General features: G+C 40.2%; 1 protein-coding gene across 1 annotated transcript in view; it reads left to right on the top strand.

Moving 5' to 3' along the window:
• The window catches only part of LRMDA (leucine rich melanocyte differentiation associated), a 1,231,554-nt gene that overhangs the window by 11,546 nt on the left and 1,196,453 nt on the right, over positions 1–23,555 (top strand). The window contains exon 2 of the mRNA XM_077454023.1: positions 6,183–6,283. Coding sequence (XP_077310149.1) covers positions 6,183–6,283 — 101 coding nt within the window. The remainder of the gene's footprint in view (positions 1–6,182; positions 6,284–23,555) is intronic.

Below are 23,555 nucleotides of genomic sequence, written 5' to 3'. Positions count from 1 at the left end.
GGCCACTATGCTGCAGTTCAGTTTCAGGGTCTTGGCAATCTTCTTATAGCCTAGGCCAGTGATGGCGAACCTTGGCACTCCAGATGTTTTGGAACTACATTTCCCATGATGCTCCACTACAATGCAAGGTGCCAGAGCATCATGGGAAATGTAGTTCCAAAACATCTGGGGTGCCAAGGTTCGCCATCACTGGCCTAGGCCATCTTTATGTAGAGCAACAATTCATTTTTTTTTCAGATCCTCTGAGTTCTTTGCCATGAGGTGCCATGTTGAACTTCCAGTGGCCAGTATGAGAGAGTGAGCGAGATAACACCAAATTTAACACAAATACTCCCCATTCACACTTGAGACCTTGTAACACTAACGAATCACATGACACCTGGGAGGGAAATGGCTAATTGGGTGCAATTTTGACATTTCACTTAGGGGTGTACTCTCTTTGTTGCCAGCGGTTTAGATATTAAAGTGGTAGTAAACCTGTACCTTTTTTTAAAATAAATGTAAAAACAAACAACCTGCCAGGCTACAGCATAATGAGCTAGTGTGCAGCGCAACACTATCGGTATCTCACCTGATCCATGCCGTGGGAGCTGACATATTGCCTCGGCGTGTCTTCCGGGTATCGCGGCTCCAGCGCTGTGAGTGGCTGAAGCCGTGATAAGTCTATTTCCCAGCAAGGTTCTGCCAGACCTTCAGCCGGGCCACAGCGCATGCGCTGCATGACGTCAGCAGCTGCATGAAAAGTAAATATCTCCTAAACCGTACATGTTTAGGAAATATAAATTTTACCTACAGTTAAGCTTTATTATAGGCTTATCTGTGGGTAAAAGTTCCAAAAAAGAACATACAACCACTCTAATGGCTGTGTACTCTTGTGAGATACTGTGTGTGTGATATATATATATATATTATATTCATTATAGTATTTCAATACTATTTACCTAGCATGTTATACCTTAGTCAATGCAACTGCTAAAATACATGCAGTGAAAACCAGTCTTGGATGAAATAATAACTTTTTACTCCTACTTTGCCTCCAGTGTTCCCTTCTCTGTGGTTTGCTTCCCCCCCCCCACTGGCAGCTCTTTTTTTCAGTGTATGAACATGGGCAGCCTTTTTTGTTTTTAGACGTCTGCCCCTTGTTTATATTTTTCTATCTCTTTTCTTTCTTATATAAGGCCGAAGGATTAAGTAAAGACATCAACGTTTCATTACCCACGGGTTATACTAATTACTTTAGTATAGAATGATAGGAGACCACAAAGTTCTGTGGTCATAGGGGGCAGCCCAGAAACGATGGCCAATGGGGGCATCTCATTAAAATCTAACCGTGAGCATATAAGTCCCGTAAGGGTTGTAGCTTTTACAAGCATTTTGTATTTGCTGATCTCACCGGTTCTCTCATCCTATGCAAGCTTTCACTTGTAAACCTACTCTTTCAGTTTCAGTTCAATGTGTGTATTGCATCTAAAAGGTGTTGTGTGTGTGTGTGTGTGTGTGTGTGTGTGTGTTTTTTTTTTTTTTGGAAGTTGGAAGGGTTGACTGACTGAAAGTTTCAAATAAGCAGACCCTCAGTGAAACCTGAGAAATAGTTATGTTTTGAAATGATTTATGAATACAAAGTAGAGTTTTTGCCTCCGGCAGGGTTTTCTCGAACTTTGAGGCATTGGGTTGAGGTTAGTACTGGTCTCCACTGTAAGGTCTTTCATCAAAACTAGTGAGTTCCAAATGGCTTTCTTTGCTTGTGCTTATCCAATTTTTTTGATTTGCAAAGTAATCTTAAAGTGTTGCTAAACCCACAACAGTAAAATCAGTCTGTATATTCCATAAAGCATACTTGTTATATTCACTGTGGAACCTAAAGGGTTAATCCTCATTGTGTTAAAAAAAAAAAAGGGTGTATGATCTGGTCTTCTCTGATCCCCCCCCTCTTCTTCCACTGTCCCCATTCCATCTCCTGATAGAACAGAGCCTTGGAGGCATTCTGCACATGCTCAGTTTGGTGTGTGTTGCTAGAGAGTTTTTTGTTTTCTTGGGAGGGTGCGTGTTATCAGCAATGTCCAGACAGAGGGTCAGGGGTCCTGCAGTCTCATAGGACAGTAAGAGGAGAATGGAAAACGCCTCCTACAAGCTTTAACCAAACAGTGATAGAAGCCACAAGACTGCTATATACTGCTGATGAGAAAAGGTAATTAGCCATTTATATTTACTAAAATAATTAAATTTCCATGTTCTGTGTACTGTGGGAGACCAGATATAGTAAATGCAGGTTCCTGGGTTTAGTAACTCTTTAATGTTACGACAGTTTCTGAAGCCACTGTTCGGTTACATTTACACTGGTAATGTAGGCCAGTGTAGTGTCATATTTTGCTCCCCATCATAGAATGCTCCGGAAGTGACATTACGGCCAGAAATTTTGCACTGCGCATGCGCGATGCGTTCCAAAGTGCTTGCACCATGCGTTCCAGAGGATTTCCGACAATGTAGTTCAGTGAAACCGTCAGATAATGTCACGGGAGTGAGGGGAGGTAATCGTGACATTAACTTTAGACAGAGCAGAGAGCGGCGGAGAGAGAGCGGGTAACTGTGGCTCAGGGAGGGAATTACCTCCCCTCACTTCTTTGACATTATCTGACGGTTTCACTGGTCTGCATTGTCGCAAATCATTTAGAACGCATGGCGCAAGTGTTTGGAACGCATCGCGCATGCGCAGTGCTAAATTTCTGGCCGCAACGTCACTTTCGGAGCATTCTATGATGGGGAGCAAAATATGACACTACACCGGTGCAGATTGCAGTGGGAGGAATCTTGTGATTCCTGTGCGGCTGTGAGTGCCTAGGTGCGGCTGCCATTCCCCCTATTCTGTATGCAGGTGAGCAGAGAGCCATGAATAGCTGCAGCCGCTGCCGACCTGTCATTATAGTGAACAGGCCTGGAGGCCGCACCTACCCGCGCAAAGCTGAAGCAGGAATCTTCTGCAATTAGTACGGGCCTAAAATGCTGGTGTGAATGTAGATTCTAATTTGTTTGATAAATTTTTTTGGGCCGTGTATCAGCATGAGCCCTGTTTGTGGAGGGAAGCTTAACCAGATCATGCACAGCAGTAAAGATGGCCATATACAGTTAGATCTTTGTTTGCAGAGAAGTTGTTGGTAGGGACTTTTTTTCTTGCCATCATGGAGTCAACTAATTTTGTTCCAAAGCCCTTAACAATTTGTCTAGGCTTGTTATTTTGAAGGGAACCGTATTAGACAGGTTTCATTACGGAATATACACTCACCGGCCACTTTATTAGGTACATCTGTTCAATTGCTTGGTAACACAAATTGCTAATCGGCCAATCACATGGCAACAGCTTAATGCATTTAGGCATCGAGATGTGGTGAAGATTACTCGCTGAAGTTCAAACCGAGCATCAGAATAGGAAAGAAAGGGAATTTAAGTGGATTTGAACGTGGCGTGGTTGTTCGTGCCAGATGGACTGGTCTGAGTATTTCAAAAACTGCTGATCTACTGGGATTTTCACACACAGACATCTTTAGGCTTTACAAAGAATGGTCAGAAAATATCCAGTGAGCGGCAGTTGTGTGCAGGAAAATGCCTTGTTGATGTCAGGGGAGAATGGGCAGACTGGTTTGAGATGCTAGAAAGGCAACAGTAACTATTTCAAAAACTGCTGATCTGGGATTTTTACACACAACCATCTCTAGGGTTTACAGAGAATGGTCCGAAAAAGAAAATCACCAGTGAGTGGCAGTTGTGTGGCCGAAAATTCAATTTTGTTGTCAGAGGGGAGAAGAGAATGGGCAGACTGGTTGGAGATGATAGAAAGTCAACAGTAACTCAAATAACCACTTGTTACAACCAAGGTATGTAGAATATCATCTCTGAACACACAACACATCAAACCTTGAAGCAGATGAGCTAAAGAAGCAGAAGACCACACCAGGTGCCACTCTTGTCAGCTAAGAACAGGAAACTCAGGACCTTTAAGCAGATGGGCTACATCGGGTGCCACTCCTGTCAGCTAAGAACAGGCAAATTGGGCTACAATTTGCACAGGCTCACCAAAATTGGACAATAAAAGATTGGAAAAATCGTTGCCTGGTCTGGTGAGTCTTGATTTTAGCTGCGAAATTCAGATGGTAGGGTCAGAATTTGGCATAGATAACGTGAAAGCATGGATCCACCCTGCCTTGTATCAACGGTTCAGGCTGGTGGTGGTGGTGTAATGTGGGGGATATTTTCTTGGCACACTTTGAGCCCCTTAGTACCACTTGAGCATCGTTTTTCAAATTCCATGACCTACCTTGGGTATTGTTGCTGACCATGTCCATCCCTTTATGACTACAGTGTGCCCATCTTCTGATGGCTCCTTCCAGCAGGATAATGTACCATGTCACAAAGCTCAAATCATCTCACCACTGGTTTCTTGAACATGACAATGAGGTCACTGTATTCCAATAGTCTCAAGATCTCAATCCAATTGGGTACCTTTGGGATGTTGTGGAACGGGAGATTCACATCATGGATGTGCAGCTGAAAAATCTGCACCAACTGCGTGATGCAATCATGTCAATATGGACCAAATTCTCTGAGGAATGTTTCCAACGCCTTGTTGAATCTATGCCACCAAGAATTGAGACAGTTCCGAAGGCAAAAGGGGGTCCAACCGGGAACTAGCAAGGTGTACCTAATAATGAAGTGGCCGGTTCGTGTACAAGGAACAAGGAAAACCACATTTACAGCTAGAAATTCATTAGTTTAAAAAAATATATATACGGTATATATATTTCTGATTTTTTTCTTTATTTTCTTTATTTTTTTTTTTTTTTTTTTTCTGGTCGAAAACAAACGTATGTTGACCTCACTAACCGTTAGAAAATCAAAAGAACATTGCAAAAATCAAACCTTTCCAATTAAATTCTGATGGTGTATTGCCAACTTAAAGCCCTAATATTGCCTACAAAAAAAAAATGACAAGTTAAGTGCAAGGGACAGTACTTGCCTTCAGTGTGATGTATGCTTTCTGCTTCTGTTTTCTAATTCAGGGGAAATCTGCCATCCTCTGATGCCCCCCACACCTGGCAGTGTAATCTTCCAGTATGGTTGGGGTTAATAGAATGGAGGAGCAGTCACAGGCTCTCATCAAGAGTGCCCGGCCTTTCCACCCAGCTCTCCTCCATTCATAGAAGTCTACTGCAGCTTCCGGGGATGGAGCATGGTCTATGAATGGAAATGGTGGACCTTTCAATCACCCATCCTCCATTCATAGAATGTGATTGACAGTCCCTCACTTCTATTAGTTCCCCATCACACCGGAAGATTATGGAAGCAGGGGTGGAAGAAGGGGGGCATCAGAGGATGGAGGATTTCTACTGAACTACAAGACATAAGCACAAGGGATACAACACACTACAGGTAGGTAATGTAAGAATCCGTGTATGATTAATCAATGTAACATGGAGGTGCCCGAAACTTCACCCTTACAGGATGGGGGTGGTGGACACCATAAACAGCGTATTTCAAGTCTCACTACCTGCTGATCCAAAACACTGTTTACTCAATGTATTGGGGGAACTGGAGTGGGAAGAATGTACAAGGGTGGCTGTCATTATATCTCTTTTTCTGGCACGTAAGGTAATAATGACACACTGGATCTCGGAGGATCCCCCAGCCCTTAAAGAGTGGATTAACACAGTGGGGGAGATGATCCAGAAGGAAAAAATAATCTTCCAACATAGGGGTGACCGGAAGCTCAAAAAGTTGTGGGGTCCGTGGCTGGATGTACCGGGAGTTGCCCCGGTGGATCTGGTCCTGCGCAGGCTATTATAGTGACCGCGAGATGAGGGAGGCCATGTCCTTCAGGACCCAGGCAGAGCTTCCTTGGGCAGTTTGCAAGATTGGAAATAAAACTGTTGATAAGATTTGTTCATCCTGATATGCTAATGTGTAGATTGATTGTTATTGATGGTTCTGAAATTGTACAAGTGGCTATGTAACCTCGGTGTATGTTTACCCTTCACTTTCTTAATAAACCTTTTTCATGGATTAAAAAAAAAAATCAATGTACCATTCTCACCATGAACAAGGAAAATATTTTGGGTGACATTTCCTCTAAACTTTTAAAAAACAGAAAAAGCATCTGTGGAAAATACATCTGCCTCTGTTTGCTATTCTAGGTGTCATACATCGGAAAAGATTGTGCCGAAATTCCAAGATTTCTTGCTTGCAAATATGGTAATTTTGCAAAGAGGCTGGATCTGAGCTTTAACTTATTACAGTAAGTGGCTTTACCTCCATATTTTATGTAAAATAAGCATTTGAACTCTTGCCTTTTGTTCTTGAGTAGTAAGCTTTATTGACTATATACTTCTATGAAGGATGTCTACTTTAAAGAGACCCTGTTGCCTGACTGTTTATTTTAATACAAATCTGCCTATATGATTATATGTACGTTTTAACTTATGCATGTTATTTATGTGTAAACGTCTCTCTTGTTTAGATGTCCAAAAACCCTGAGACTGCTGCTTTGTACTGCCATCTTGGATGTGATGTCAGCAGACTCAGAGCTGTCTGTCACATGACACTCACCTTCACTTCTCCCCCAACAGCTACATACAAGGTTATGCAGGGAGATGAAGTGAGGGGCATAGATGCTTGGCCAGCACATACAGTATTAAGACCAGGGGTTCCATCCTTTTGACCTTCTTGGGCCACATTGGAAAAAGAGGAATTATCTTGGGCCGCACATAAAATACACCAACAATAAGGAGAGCTGAAAGTCAGGCAGATCACAAGTCAACGATCCCTGATATAATGTACCTATCTGAGTAATAAAACTTAATTTTTAAAAAAATATTTTTTATTATATAGTTACATAGTTAGGTTGAAAAAAGACACAAGTCCATCTAGTTCAACCGTAAAAAAATAAAAAAATTAAAAATAATATCAAACAGTCCCATATACCCAATCCTATACCCACAGTTGATCCAAAGGAAGGTGAAAAACCCTAGCAGAGCATGATCCAATTTGCTACAGCAGAGGAAGAAAATTCCTTCCTGACTGACCCCCAAGAGGCAATCGGATTTTCCCCGGATCAACTTTACCTATAAATGTTAGTACCCAGTTATATTGTGTGCATTTGGGAAAGAATCCAGGCCTTTCTTAAAGCAATCTACTGAGCTGGCCAGAACCAACTCTGGAGGAAGTCTAGTCCACATTTTCACAGCTCTTGCTGTGAAGAAACCTTTCCGTATTTGGAGATTAAATCTCTTTTCCTCTAGGCGTAAAGAGTGCCCCCTTGTCCTCTGTGTTGACTGTAAAGTGAATAACTCAACACCATGTTCACTATATGGACCCCTTATGCATTTGTACATGTTGATCATATCCCCCTTAATCTCCTCTTCGCAAGAGAGGATACATTCAGTTCCTCTAATCTTTCCTCATAGTTGAGCTCCTCCATGCCTCTTATCAGTTTGGTTGCCCTTCTCTGCACTTTCTCCAGTTCACTGAAATCCTTTTTGAGAACTGGTGCCCAAAACTGAACTGCATATTCCAGATGAGGTCTTACTAATGATTTGTACAAAATGATATCTCTCTCTGGAGTCCATACCTCTCTTAATACAAGAAAGGACTTTGCTCGTTTTGGAAACCGCTGCTTGGCATTGCATGTTATTATTGAGCTTATGATCTACCAAAACTCCCAGATCCTTCTCCGCTATGGACCCCCCCCAGTTGTACTCCCCCCTAGTATGTATGGTGCATGCATATTCTTGGCCCCCAAGTGCATAACTTTACATTTATCAACATTAAACCTCATCTGCCACATATTCACCCAATTGGACAAACATTGAGGTCGGCTTGTAAATTGGAGACATCCTGTAAGGATGTTATTCCACTGCATAGTTTGGTGTCATCTGCAAAGACTGAAATGGTACTTTTAATCCCAGACCCAATATAATTTATAAAGATTGAAAAGTAATGGTCCCAACACTGAACCTTGGGGTACACCACTGATAACCATAGACCATTTAGAGTAAAAATCATTAACCACTACTCTCTGAATTTGTTTTTGTTTTTTTTTAGACAGTTTTCTATCCATTTACAAACTGATATTTCTAAACCTGTAGACTTTACCTTACACATTAGCCATGTGTGGGGAACTGTGTCAAACGCTTTTGCAAAATCCAAGTGTACCACGTCCACCGCCACCTCTCTGTCCAAAGTTTTACTTACCGCCTCATAAAAAGAAATCAGGTTTGTTTGAGAACTTCTGTCTTTCATGAATCCATGCTGTCTGTTGCTTAAAATATATTTTTTTCCAGCAGGAACTCATCTATGTGGTTTTTAATTAATTAATCTCTCCAGTATCTTCTGGACCTATAGAAGTTAAACTAATAGGTCTATAGTTAATTGGCAAAGACTTTGTACCCCTTTTAAATATGGACACCACATTGGCCCTACACCAGTCCAGTGGTACCATTTCCGTTATTAATGAGTCCCTAAAAAAAATTAGAAAAAGTGGCTATGAAATGACAAAGCTCAATTCTTTTAGGATCCGTGGGTGGATGCCATCTGCTCCAGGTGCTTTATCGACCTTTAGTCTGTCTAAATATTTCTGGACCATATCACTTTTGAGACATTGTGGATCATTCGGGGCTGTGTCAATGCCATCCCCATTATGGACTTGATCTCCCCCATGCTCCTTTGTATACACAGAACTGAAGAATGTATTTAATAAATTTGCCTTTTCTTTGTCCCCAGTCACCCACTCTTGATTATTTTGTAAAGGGGCTACATGCTCAGACCTGACCTTTTTACTATTAATATATTCCATTATAAAAGTAAGAGGGCAACATAAAACTAGTGCAATATTTGAAACGAAACTAACGCATCAATATCTGGTTGGATGGATGGAGTAGCAATTCTCAATGAATTCTCAAGGTGCTCATCTGATATTTTGGGCCAAATTTTCCCCTTCGTGTGCTTCTCATCCTTGAGAATAGTTGCTCACAAATGTAGGTGCTGCCGAAAACCGATGACGTGAATAAGGTGGGATAGTGAAGAGTGGGGGATTCTTTCTTTGGGAAGATAAAACTTAATTCCATGCTCATGTTTGCGAAGTATAAACACATTTTTACAAAAAATTCACCCCAAAAAATGTAAATTTTTAAGTAAATTTATGATTTTGTGTTGGGCCACATTCATAGCCATTTTAGGCCTCAGGTTGGACTCCCCGGATTTAGACATTCCAAAAACAGGAGTGAGCTATGACAATCAAGAAGGGGGGGGGGGGGTTTGAGCTAGGGAATTGATTCTGCTAGAGTAGTCAAATTTTTAACCAATTTAAAAATAACTTTGCAAGTTAGCCTTTTAAAATACTTGAGTTTTTAACTGCAATTTCTTACGTTGTTTACAGGGTCTCTTTAAAGGCATACATCGGTAAAATATAGCATGGGCAAGCACTTACATTGTATGTAAATAGCTTTCTGCTAATTTGACATCGGGCGCTGGACGTTTTAAGTTTTTTTTTTTTTTAATTATGTTCTTCCTGGTAACATATTCCACTTTAATTTCCACACCCTTTTTAAATATTTTTTGCTATGCAGTTAAGATGCTTCTTTCTGAACTCCAGGAATGAGACAAAATCTACCCTTGCAGTGTGGCCTCTCTGCACCACAAGCATTAAATGTTCATTTAGTCTAAAGCCTAGTACACACGGGCTGAATGTCAGGCAACATTGGTTGTGTCAGACGAGCATAGATGTGCACAGCCTATTGCAGTAGGGCGTGCACCCCAAAGCTCAAACACATATGCGTGTGTGTGTGTAATATATTTTATATTTATATTTATTTATTTATATATATATAATATAATATATTACACTGACGGTGTCAGTATTTTTTATTTTTTTATATATATATATATATTTTTTTTTAGGAGGGCTTTGGAGAAATATCAGGGGTCTAAACAGGGGCAATCTGCACGACATGGGGTGATTAGGGTGTGCACGCCTATGCAGACAAGCATGCTGGAAAACCAGCAGCCAACTGGCTCCCGATCAGTGTGTTCTGGTGGGGTGGGCCTTCTCCCTGTCAGAACACAATAAGCTCAGCAGGGAGATTGCTGTACTAACATCAAATTGTTTATACATCAGCTCCGACCTGAGCTGTGTGTGATGTATACAAGGCTTATGGGTGCAGGAATAAGGTGTATTGCATCATTACTTCCTCCAGCAGGCTTCCTTAATATGACTGGTCCCTGGCAAGGTGCTCTCCAGTTGTAGTTGCATTCTTGCCCCCTCATATACAATACAGGGTTAATAGCCCTGCACAGAGCTGGTGCCTGCTGTACCGAGGGATAGGGTAGGTAATACACTTTATCTCTGTACCTCTAGAATAAATTAGCAATTTTATCCCTTGCAGTGCTGTGGACCTCGCTGCAAGGGTAGATTTTGTCTCATTCCTGGAGTTCAGCTTTATGGTGACTGTCGCATTACTTACAAAATGGAATCCAGTAAATGTTTTTGGGATACAACACCACTTAAATAGGTTACCTCTAATGAAGAGTATGCTATGCCTGGCTGGCTGCTGTGTATACAATCCAAATTGCCTCTTTAGTGATGCTGAATACTACAGAGTGGCGATCTTCTTGTGAAGCAGGAATACGAGGCAGTGCATTGCAACAGTGAAGGATCTGGTCATTTGCCATCCTTCCCCCATCCATTCACAAGTGGACACAAGGAGCTCCGTGAATGGATGATGAAAAAGAAGAGGTGGATGAATGATGAGACTCCCCCCTCTCCATTTATAAAATACCTTTCATCCTGTGAAAAGAATACAAAACCTTTTATGAACAAAGGGAGAGAAAAGGGAGGGCAGACGACTGGATCCTTCACGGTCGCAGCCACTGCCTCTCATCCAAACAGCACTGTAAGATCCCTGCGCTGTGTAGTATACAGCATAACTGAAGGGAGGATTTGTACAGTGAACAGCAGCCAACATGGTGATACTCTGCATTAGAGGTGAATTAATTGACTGATGTTGTATCCCAAAAAAATGTACAGCTTTAAAACTTTCCATAATGCTTGTAGATACAGATATGAATTGGGGCTTGTTTTTAAATTACTTTTTCTGTTTGTTCAGAAGATGTAAATGCATATTGTGCATGATCTGAGCATAGGTTTACTGTAATGTTAAAGTAGTATTAAACCCTCAATGTTTTTTTAGCTTAACACATTGAACACAATAAAATAAACATTCCCTAGTAAACAATTTGTTAAAATTCTTACCCCAGCAATTGTAGTTTTCAACTTTCAATGATGTTGGCTCCTGCTCCCTGCTATTGTACTGTGTTTCTACTGATGTAAACAGTGTAGAGCAGTGGTTGTCAACTAAAATACGGCCCCTGACATCACTAAATGCCGCACATAATGTTCAATATATGTAATGCTTAAGAGGACTTTCAGAAACTGCAGATCTAATGGAGGAAATGAGGGCCAGAGAGTGTGTACATTCTACATTTGTGGCTGGGGATATGTATGCTGCAGAAGACAATATGAAACTGGGGACATGTTACATGAGGCTTTTAGAGATCAATGCTATTATCCTAATGATCATTCCGACTACAAACTTCTGAAGTCCAAGGGCCACAGGTTAGGCACCAGGGCTGTAAGAGGATACAACTCTAGTCCTTGCATGCAAGGCAGGTCCATAGGACCCTGCAAGGGAAAGGAGCCACCTTGAAATGGAAAACCTGGGGCAGTAGCTTAAACTTAAGCAATGATTAAAAGATGAAGTTATTAAATCAATTTCTGAAAGTGCTTACAAACTGAGGGTTTAATATCACTTTAATATTTTACCACAAGTATACGTTTTTGTCTGAAGGCGAGATAATGCATATAATTGTTGATGATGATGAATGCAATGCCATTGGCTCCCCTGTGGACCATTATAAGGTAAGTGCTACTAGTAAGGATAATTAAACATGGAAAAACATTTTATTGGCAAAACATACAGTAAAGCAAAATATAATAACCTTTAGAGCTCTGGCAACACATGGATCTGTGTTATGTTGATACTGAAAGACTAAGCTGGCCCCTTTTCAGCTAATTTTGAGGGCTCCTAGAAGGCATTTGCAACCAGAGCTTGTATGATCACCAGGTAACCCCTTTTTGCTGTTTAACTCCTTTCCTTGTCCAGTGAGTTGACATTTTACTTATATGAAGGCACAGGCTCCAAGAAAAAAAAAAAAACTTGCGTAGGCAACTTAAAATGCCTGCTGCCCAGAGGATGAACCAGCATGCGTTCATGAACCACCCAACGTTGCATAATGATACTATAAGACGTTTCCGTCCGATAGGCACAGTAGACATCCGTTAATAAGGAATACTTTGTGTGTTCAGTTTGATATGGTGGATTTCCTAGATGTGGAAAGTATACTCACAAAATGGTGGAGTACAAACAATGAGGGCGTCCCACCAACAAATTGCAAAAATAATAATTTTTTAACTGAGAATTTTATTAATAACGTTATCCAGTTCCATGCTCCATTGTGTGTCGGCTTGAACCAAAGCCTTCTTGACCCTTCGGGCGTATGTTCGCTTGGGTCATAGGCGTTCGGTAAGCCTACATCTGTTCTAGGTGGCGGTGTTCACATAAGGGTGTATACTCTGTATATCGGACAATTTGGAAGATATTTTCACTTTTCATCATACTAAGGGGGACTATTGATGGTCCCTTTTGCAAACACTGTATCAACATTCACTAAAGGACTCTAATTTCTGCAAATTTTTTATTATTTATATGTATTTTATATATATATATATGCACAATAGAAATTGTATAATCATTATCTGTGTAGTATGTCAAAAAATTCTATATTTACACAGGCCATATTTGGGACAGATACCATTTTCGATCTGCATATATTTATTTTCACTGTTCAGCGCAACACTTTTTCCTAAATACCGCTAAAGGGAATACAGTTGCAAAAATATTTTTTAAGACTAAAAATGCATAAAGCTTCACTTACAGATTCAATACCCATCTAATGGGCCTTATTGGGAGATGTTAAGTATGTACCGTAACTTACCTGCTCATAGCAGTGATGGAGCTCAAGAGAACTGCTGAGGTTCTTGTTCCAAATGTCCAGTAAACTGACTATACGTTGTGTGCTGATTGCCATAATCACTCCATGTCTTTCATGATGCATTTTATAGCTCATCACTTATTTTTAAATGCAGATTTGTTGGAAATTATTTGCAATGCACTGCTCTTGTTTTCATTTAAAAAAACAGGTACATGTTTACCTGGAATCCTAAATTGTAGGTTACAGATTCTTGGGATGTTGCATTGAGTAATCTTACATTGATATCTGAGCAATTTGCTGAAAAAGATGGCAGGTTGGGGCTTATATCTCATGTCTGTGGGTATCCGTGTCTTGCTATTCTCTAGTTTCCCATGAATGAATGTTGAAAGCAAAACTCTTATTCTAGGTGTAAAGGTCAGCTGCCTAAATGTAAGCATAGGAACATGTGAGCCCATGGTTGCAGCACATAGTGATGATATGTTGTTTCACACGTTTTTCAGTAGCAGTGTTCTCAGATAATTGTATCCTGTTGTATGCAAACATGCTGTGCACCTTCTGCCTTCTAATAAAATGTGCGTAGCCTGTGTATTGAGGGTATAGGAAAAAAGAAAAACATAATAAATGATTATTGCTTTTAAAGGCACAATTCAAAGAAAACTGTGCATGTAAACGGATTCTGGGTCTGCAGTCCACCTGCTGAGTCACACTAACTTTTTTTATTCTGCGATTTAAAGCAATTGTAAAACCTGCTTGGTCATTTTTACCTACAGGTAAAACTATAATAAGGCTTACCTGTAGGTAAAATTAATATCTCCTAAACCTGCACGGTTTAGGAAATAGTCACCCTGCATGCAGCCGCTGACGTCCGCAGCACATGCACTCTAAAGGTCCGTCGGATTGTGCCGGAATTTGCCAGAATGTCATTGCTGCTGCAGCCACTCACAGCGCCGGAGCCTGCAAACCTGAAAGAAGCGCAGAGGGAACATGTCGGCCCCCTCAGCGGTGACCGTGCGTTCTGCGGGAGCTTCATTGTAAGGTATTTCATAATGTGCTAGTATGCGATGCATATACAATATGCTATTGTCTTGCAGGTGTGTGTGTGTATATATATATATATATATATATATATATATATATATATATATATAATATAGAGTGAGAGTATATATAATAATATATCATTTTTTTTGTTTGTTTTTTATTTTTTTCAGCGGTTTACTACCGCTTTAACCTGTACACCTGGTTGGGCCCCATCAAAATAATGACCAAATTCCCATTTAGGCTCATTGAGATACTGTCCCCAGGAACTCTAGCCAGAAAGTAAATAAAGCTTTCACTAGTTAGGTTTTGAGACCTGGTGCAAAATAGGGTGAGATTCTAGTTATGGTATTTCCATTACTAACAGATGCAGTGGTGAGCTTCTAGGAATAAAACCCAATTTAAGAATGTAAGACAGGCAGATGATTGATCGTTTTGCCCCCTCCATGCATAGATCATGTTCCATTCATAGAAGCTGTAGTATGGCTTCTATGAATGGTAGAGTTGGGTAGAAAGGGCAGGCATAGTCAGGCTCCCTTAATGAGAGCCTGCAACAGCCCTTTAGGTTGGCCATAGACTGAGCAAATTTCTTTCCTGCAACTATGGGTTGCAGGAAAATCGATTACCACATCAACACAGTCAGTGTTGCTGGGGGAATCCCCCTGTGGAGCTCTTGGCAGGAGAAGCTGCCCCCACCGGGAGAACACAGTGATTATTGCTAGCAGCTATAACACAGCCTCTAGCAATAATCGGATGTACAGTCCAACAGGCTGGTTGTACCCAAGTTGATCTATAGATCAGCTTGGGTACATTAAGCCTGTCCATACATGGTTTGAATCTCAGCTGATTCTTGCTGAATTGGCAGGGATATGAACTGTCTATGGCTGGGTTTAGCTGTATTAACCCTGCTGCACCAGAAGTTTGCAGGGGTGGGGGTGGATAGCAGTACGAAGGAAAATTACTACTAACAGCAGAGGAATCAACACAAGGGACACCTTCTACTGGTTGTAACTTATGCCCCTTGTGCTGATTTTTCTGATTTTGATTTGGGCTTTAACATTGCAGCAGCCTTACTGAAGGATGCACATGCAGATCATGGGACAGGTGTTGAACACAGAGGTGGACAAAACAAAGGATACCATAAAAGAGATTGAAATACAGGTCCTTGAATTATATTGCTGTTTCCAAATGAGACTCCCCTTCTGCAAGCTGTAGTTTAGGTGAAGTGCTACTTTTTAGCAGCTTCTTTCCTGTGCAACAATTCCTTCTGCTTATTTATTTGTCATGCATGGCCTAGTCACGGATCACTTGTGTCTCTGATAGAAAGTGCCACAGTTAGCTATGTGGACAATAAGCACTAGAGCCATTCTTACACCGTAAGCCATCTATAGGTATCCTGTTTTTAGTATTAAATATGCAGCAAGCATTCTGTTGTCAAATATCTAGTGTGGCAAATACTTGAATGAGGCAAAAATGTGGCTTTTAGAGTGGGTACCAGTGTTGTAGGAATAGTTTGTAATGATTAAGGGTTTAAGATATTGGTGGAAAGGGAAGCGGTCTTTTGACATGTCACATGCAGTGTAGCACCTATACAGACATTGAGAAAGGCATCCTTCTATTGGACAATGAGCTGTGTGTTTTAAAGTCCTTTCTCTGTCTATCAGTTGAAATAGATTTTATGCATTTTGACAGCAGGGGTTTAAGTACAGTGAGTACACTGTTGCAAAGCCTTAAATAAGATTTGTTCTGCATGCCAATCTTGTGTGTAATATGTGAGCATCGTTTCTTCTTGTATTGGTGAGTCTTACTGTGTTCAGTTGATTTCCGTATATGAATGTTTCTCTAATCAGTGGCATACATTTGGACATTTTTGAGTGTTTTAGCCAAACATTCATCAGTATACAGTATCTCACAAAAGTGAGTACACCCCTCACATAAAAAAAAATGTATTCGATCTTTTCATGCGACAACACTGAAGAAATTACACTTTGCTACAATGTAAAGTAGTGAGTGTACATCTTTTATAACAATGTAAATTTGCTGTCCCCTCAAAATAACTCAACACTCAGCTATTAATGTCTAAACTGCTGGCAACAAAAGTGAGTACACCCCTATGTGAAAATATTCAAATGGGGCCCAATTAGCCATTGACCCTCCCCAGTGTCATGTGACTCATTAGTGTTACAAGGTCTCCGGTGTGAATTGGGAGCAGGTGTGTTAAATTTGGTGTTATGGCTCTCATTCTCTCATACTGGTCACTGGAAGTTCAACATGGTGCCATGGAAAAGAACTCCCTGAGAATCTTAAATAAAGAATTGTCACTGTACATAAAGCTGGCCTAGGCTATAAGAAGATTGCCAAGACCCTGAAACTGAGCTGCAACACGGTGGCAAAGACCATATAGGGGTTTAACAGGACAGTTTCCACTCAGAATAGGCCTCGCCATCGTCGACCAAAGAAGTTGAGTGCTCATGCTCAGCGTCATATCCAGAGGTTGTCTTTGGGAAATAGACGTATGAGTGCTACCAGCATTGCTGCAGATGTTGAAGGGGTGGGGGGTCAGCCTTTCAGTGTTCAGACCGTACGCCGCGCGCTGCATCAAATTGGTCTGCATGGTTGTCGTCCCTACAGCCTATACAAATTAACAATACTGTTGCGCACAACCTTGCCAAAAATAACCTAATCTTGTATTTTAGGAATCTGCTCACATATAACAAAAGTGTTCTCAACACTCAGAGATAGGGATAAAGGGGGTATTTTATGTGGCGCTACCTTAATATTATGTGAATCCTAATCCTTGTTATATGGACTTGAAAGATCTATGATATTTACTATATAATTTTTCTATACCGTATTACACTATAGATTATACTATTTATTATATATACCATATTTTTGAGTTCACATAGATATATTCTTTGAGAGTTCACATTGAGTGTGATTTGTTTAGGATTCACATAATATTAAGGTAGCGCCACATAAAATACCCCCTTTGTCCCTACAGCCTACAGTCAAGCATGGTGATGAGAGTGTCATTGTCTGGGGCTGCAGAAGTGCTGCTAGCACTGGGGAGCTATAGTTCATTGAGGGAACCATGAATGCTAACATGTACTGTGACGTACTGTGACATACTGAAGCAGAGCATGATCCACTCTCATCGGAGACTGGGCCCAGGGCAGTATTCTAATTAGCAACAACCCCAAACACACCTCCAAGATGACCGCTGCCTTGTTAAAGAAGCTGAGGGTAAAGGTGATGGACTGGCCAAGCATTCTCCAGCCTTAAAACCTATTGAGTATCTGTGGGGCATCCTCAAACGAAAACGAAAGAGCACAAGGTCTCTAACAGCCACCAGCTCTGTGATGTCGTCACGGAGGAGTGGAAGAGGACTCCAGTGGCAACCTGTGAAGCTCTGGTGCCCAAAAGGTTTAAGACAGTGCTGGAAAATAATGGTGGCCACATAAAATATTGACACTTTGGGCCCAATTTGGACATTTTCACTTAGGGGTGTACTCACTTTTGTTGCCAGCGGTTTAGACATTGATGGCTGTATGTTGTTGTTTTGAGGAGACCGCAAATTTCCACTGTTATACAAACTGTACACTCGCTACTTTACATTGTAGCAAAGTGTAATTTCTTCCATGTTGTCACATGAAAAGATATAATAAAATATTAAAAAAAAAAAATTGATTCTGTAGATTGTGAGTAATTTTACAGATTCAAACTTTAGTTTTCTTTAAAAAAAAAAAAGTTTAAACAATGTTATGTTGAATATGTTTGAGTAATACTGAACAACCACCAGTTGTGGTGTCAGATTCAGGACTTTATACGTTGATGAAACTTTGACAAAATTTGGGAGCCTTGGGTCGAGTACTCCTTTCCCGCGTTAAACCTAACCAGTATAGGTCACCTATGACCATCGCCTGGGAGGATCCTGAGGTCCTGTTATCTCTCCACCCCCTCACCCTCTTCCTTCCCCCTCTTTCTTCTCCTCTCCTTTCCCCTACTATTGGGGTCTCCAACCTTTTCATCTTCCTACTACTCTTCTTTTGGGTTGCCCTTAGGATGGGAAGCACACAATCACAATTTTACATTTTTTGATTCTACTTACGAGGTATCCCTCTTGGTCTTCCCATTCGCTTATTTCTGTGTTCTATTGTCTGGCAATATTAAGCACCTGGATATGTTTTACTGTTTTTTGTACAGTTTTCATTTGTAGCCCCTTCATGGGCATATTTGGTGTTCACTTTTATACATTGAAAACCTAATAAAAAATATATAAATTATTAAAGCAGAAAATCGAACAGAGGCTAAGAAGGCAGCTTCCTTGGTTGACAACGACGGGAGGGTTTAATTTAACTTTAAGTGGTGTCGTTGCTTTGTCTTATGTGTGACTTTTGACGGATGAGCACCTGACAACCAGTTTCTGTGATTGTGGCTCCTTGTTTCCCATACACATTGAGTGGAGGTGATCTCTCCATGAAAGCACCTTTTAATATCTGAATGCATGTTGTAGCCAGATCATGGCTGCCACTGACGCAAGGTTTATTATAGTAGACTCTCTGTATGTTCCTCTCCTATGGTGTCTGTAGTGCAGTCCACATTTTTCTGCAGAATACTAAAGAGTTTTGCATTGGAAATTCAGCTGTGGCACGAATATACAGCTGTCAGTAAATGAAGACCTTCTTCTACTTCTTGAATTCGAAACCGTGGGATTAGATCCAAAAGATACCACAAGAGTTATAGTGTAATTGTGGAAAAGTCAATGATTATGGAAAATGTGTAAAAGGAGAAAAGGGGAGTGGTGTTATCTCTTGGAAGAAATGCATATTTATCACTATGGATGGTTGTTATTAATGTAGCTGTCTCACAGAAACACATTTTCTGCATTAAATCCATTTAGTATGTGCATTATTTGGCCTGCAAAGCCATGAGGACATCAAAGCCCCCTTAGGCATAAGAGCACAGTGCCCTGCTGTGGAAGCTGAAGAGAGCTTGATCAATAAACCTGACATGTTAATGCAGAGCAAATAGAATAAAAGATTTTTTTTTTTTTTCTGACAAGACATGAAAAATCACCTCGTGGCAGCTGGCAGGCAGAAGCAGTAACTGCACAGACTGTGGCAACGTTGATCTGACAAACAAAAAGGAGAGATGATGGTTATAAGTTGGGTTTGTTTCAAACTTCTTTCTTGACCTGTCAGGTTTTGAAGGTTTCTGAATGGCTTTTTTTTGTCATGTGAAAATTGTAGTCTTGAGTAGTTATGGTGCAGTTATGTCTTCTCGGATTGTAAATGCTGTGGTTTTAATTGATTTCACTTTAGCTGTTGAAGCTGTCAGGCATTTATAATTCCTAAGTCCTATAGATACAGCGCTGGTATGTCATGCTTCAATGTGTAGTTATCAGGAAATTAATATCCTTAATGAACTGGTGCTTTCAAGCTAACAGGGCGTAAAATCCAACTTACCCTTTTCAATTGCTAATAGCATATCCCCCTCCTTTTATTTAGTTTGGAGAACAGCTTTCCAACAGCCTGCTGCTTTGATGCCCGACAAAATGCCAGCTTTGCTGTGGGTACATTGCGTGATCAATTACAATAAATATAGTAATTACACTAGAGTTAGTAATTAACATAATTGTAGTCAATTACTACAAATACAGTGTACAGCTAAATAAATGAGAGGGGAGAAATTAGCAAGCTAATTGATTTATCTTTATAACTGCTTTGTTTCCTGTTCCATAGAATTAGTAGCTTTTTATTATTATTTTTTTTTATATATCAGCAGTTTATATATGTGTAATTATGCACATGTGCATGTTATGTGTGAGCGCACACACATATACAGACTAGAGGCAATGGTTTTAAATATATCTATTTAGTAATGGATAATTTTGGATTTTATCTGGCTTAAGATTTGCGTTGAATACGCCCGCGTGTAGTTAGAAATTGATTCTCCACTAAGAAAATACTAATAGAGGAAACCATCTTGGCACTGCATTTCTTTTCTTTTTTGAAAAGTTATTTTTTATTGGATTTTATATAAAGTATAAAACAAAAAGACCGCTTAACAAGTGGCCGCCAACAAAACAAACAACAACAACGTAAGAAAAGGCTTAACTCTTACAGTCTAATACCAGGCATTCCATCCACCAGAGGAAGTACAAAGACAGAAGTGCAATAGACATACAAAGGTCACCAATACTCTAGAAACGATATCAGTCAATACATAAAGCTTCAGTTACTGGGTCTCTACAATAGGGAATGAGAAATTAGGTATGTTAGAAAAAGTCACCATCTCCAGGATGAGAGCTAAAGATGAGCCCACACACCCTAAGGAATTAAAGGGAAAAAATGGCTTGTGTTTAGCGACGTAGCTCCTTCCATGGTAAGCATTATCATGACTCTGTTGCCGTATCAAGACTCTCTAGCCACTGGGACTAGATTTTGTCAAATTTTTGGTACCCCATTTCTTGATTTGAATGCTCAAGGGCTATTGGTATGATCCCTATGATTGTATACTTTTTTTACTCCCCTCCAGTTAGTGTTACAAAACAGTCACTAGATAAGTTTCCAAAACGTGTTACCAAATGTGTTTGGGGTTGTAGTAGTCCACGTGTAAGCAAAGTAACTGTAGTCTGTACTACCTATAACAGAGTACTAACTACTTATCTATTGACAATAATATTTTGCCTGACACGGTAAGTTGGTCCACACTACATACAGTTGAGCTCCAAAATTTGCATATCCTGGCAGAAATTGTGAAATTTTGGCATTAATATTGAAAATATGACTGACCATGCCAAAAAACTGTCTTTTATTCAAGGATAGTGATCAGATGAAGCCGTTTATTGTCACATAGTTTTTTGGCTCCTTTTAAAATCCTAATAACCGAAACCACCTAAATGGCCCTGATCAAAAGTTTACATACCCTGGAATGTTTGGCCTTTGTACAGACACAGAAGGTGGCACACACAGGTTAAAATGGCTATTAAAGGTTAATGTCCCACATTTGTGGCTTTTTAAATCAATTGGTGTCTGTGTATAAATAGTCAATGAGTTTGATAGCTCTCACTTGGATGCCCTAAGCAGGCTAGACACTGAGCCATGAGGAGGTAGAAAAGTCAAACAGTCAAAAGACCTGCGTAACAAATGAATGGAACTTTATAAAGATGGAAAGGGATATAAAAAGATACCCAAAGCCTTGCATATGCCATTCAGTACTGTTTAATCCTTTATTAAGAAGTGGAAAATGCAGGGCTCTTTTGATACCAAGCCAAGGTCAGGTAGACCAAGAAAGATTGCAGCCACAACTGGCGGAAGAATTGCCCAGGATACAAAAAAACCCACAGGTAATCACAGGAGAAATACAGGCTGCTCTCCAAAAAGACGGTGGGGTTGTTTTCAAGGAGCACAATTCAACCATACTTGAACAAAAAAGAGCTGCTTGGTTGAGCTGCCGGAAGAAAGCCTTTACTGCACCAATGCCACAAAAAAAGCCAATGAGGCATGTCAAGGTGTTGTTGGGCATTATATAACAAGGCTTTTTGTGTGGAAGTTGTGCAATAAAGGCTTCTTTCTGGCAAATTGACCATGCAGCTCTTGTTGGTGTTGGTTGTTGTTCAAGTATCATCGTATTGTGATCCTTTAAAAACAACCACATCATCTTTTTCCAGAGCAGCCTGTATTTCTCCTGAGGTTACCTGTGGGTTTTTCTTTGTATCCTGAACAATTCCTGTGATAGTTGTGGCTGAAATCTTTCTCGATCTACCTGACCATGGCTTGGTATCAAAAGATCCCCAAATTTCTTATTAAAGGATTGAACAGTTCTGACTTGGCATATTCAAGGCTTTGGAAATCTTTTTATATCCTTTTCCATCTTTGTAAAGTTTCATTACCTTGTTATGTTCTTTTCTGCTCCTCATGGCTCGGTGTCTAGCCTGCTTAGTACATCCATGTGGGAGCTAACAACTCATTGTGGGTTATTTACTAAAGGAAAATCCACTTTGCACTGCAAGTGCACTTGAAATTGCACATGATTGGATGATGAAATCAGCAGAGCTTCCACTCATTTCAGCTCTACCACTTAGATTTAGAGTGACTGCACTTTCAAGTGCACTTGCAATGCAAAGTGGATTTGCCTTTCGTAAATAACCCCCATTGACTATTTATACACAGACACTAATTGCAGTTTAAAAAAGCCACAAATGTGGGAAATTAACCTTTTAATAGCCATTTTAACCTGTGTGTGCCCCCTTCTGGGTCTGTACCAAGGCCAAACATTTCAAAAAATTCCAAAATTGTATGTGATAATAATAAATGGCTTCATGTGATCACTATCCTTGAATAAAAGACAGTTTTTGGCATGATTATTCATATTTTCAATATACATGCCAAAATGTCACAATTACTGCTAGGGTATGCAAACCTTTGGGCACAACTGTATGTGCATTCATTTTAAAACCGAACCACAATCCTTACTTCAGAGACACTATTGAATGGTCAACCACCATGAAAATTACCTACAGGCATTAGTTTGCCTATCTATTTTAAATAAAATGTCATGGGTGACCATTTGTGTTTACTGCCTTCATAGTCACTTGTTAGTTTTATGTTGTTAGCACAGATACAAATATTCTGGGATGCCTATTTATGACTGAGTGAGAATGGTTCCTTTTTTCCCCAAATACAGTTTACCCATCATGCCTCACTTCAAGAAGTCTTAACATTAAAGATTTAATTTTAGATTAATAGAATAAATTAAATTATTATTAGGATAACGTCCTGGTTTTAGCTCTTGATAAAGCCATTTGCACCTCGTTGACTCTTTAGCCAAGACCTCTGTAAAAATAAAGGGCCTTTTAATTCTCTTCCCTTCCTCCCACAATGCAATGCTGGGTCCCTGTATGTCAAGTCACAAGGCCCACTTGCTGTCATGTGTGGGAAGGGAGAGGGTCTCTAGACCTGTCGTATTCTTTGAGCATACTCTACCTTTTCTCGACCTATGATGGTAAGATGAGTATTAACAGTAAGGAGAGGTGGGCAGTTGGGTGAAACTGTTCCTTTTGGTCTCCATTGGTGGATCACAGGTTTATTTAACCTCCCACGCCCAGATGTTTACTCACTTTTGTACAGTGAATGTAACCTCTAATGTTGTTTACATCCTGGCTGGTAAAATATATAGTGTGAGTCTGTGCAGTATATCTCATTAAACTTGAATGGGACGTTGATTTAGCAGCACAGGTACATCTACATACTAGATTTCAAGCTGGGATGTAAACCTTGCAGGAGGCCAATGACATTGGTAAGTAAGTAAGTAAGTTGGGTGTGTGCGAAGTTTTTTTTTTTTTGTATTATATTATAAGGCGGACTTGTCCTTTTTTAGGCCAAAACCTTAACCCAACTTAAGACGAACTGTAGAGCTGT

Source organism: Lithobates pipiens, unplaced genomic scaffold (assembly GCF_037356315.1).
Source record: "Lithobates pipiens isolate NorthernLeopardFrog02 unplaced genomic scaffold, aLitPip1_a1.2 Scaffold_25, whole genome shotgun sequence".
In the NCBI taxonomy this organism is placed as follows: domain Eukaryota; kingdom Metazoa; phylum Chordata; class Amphibia; order Anura; family Ranidae; genus Lithobates; species Lithobates pipiens.
Note: the sequence above shows the minus strand (reverse complement) of the source record. Positions and strands in the feature narration are given on the sequence as shown.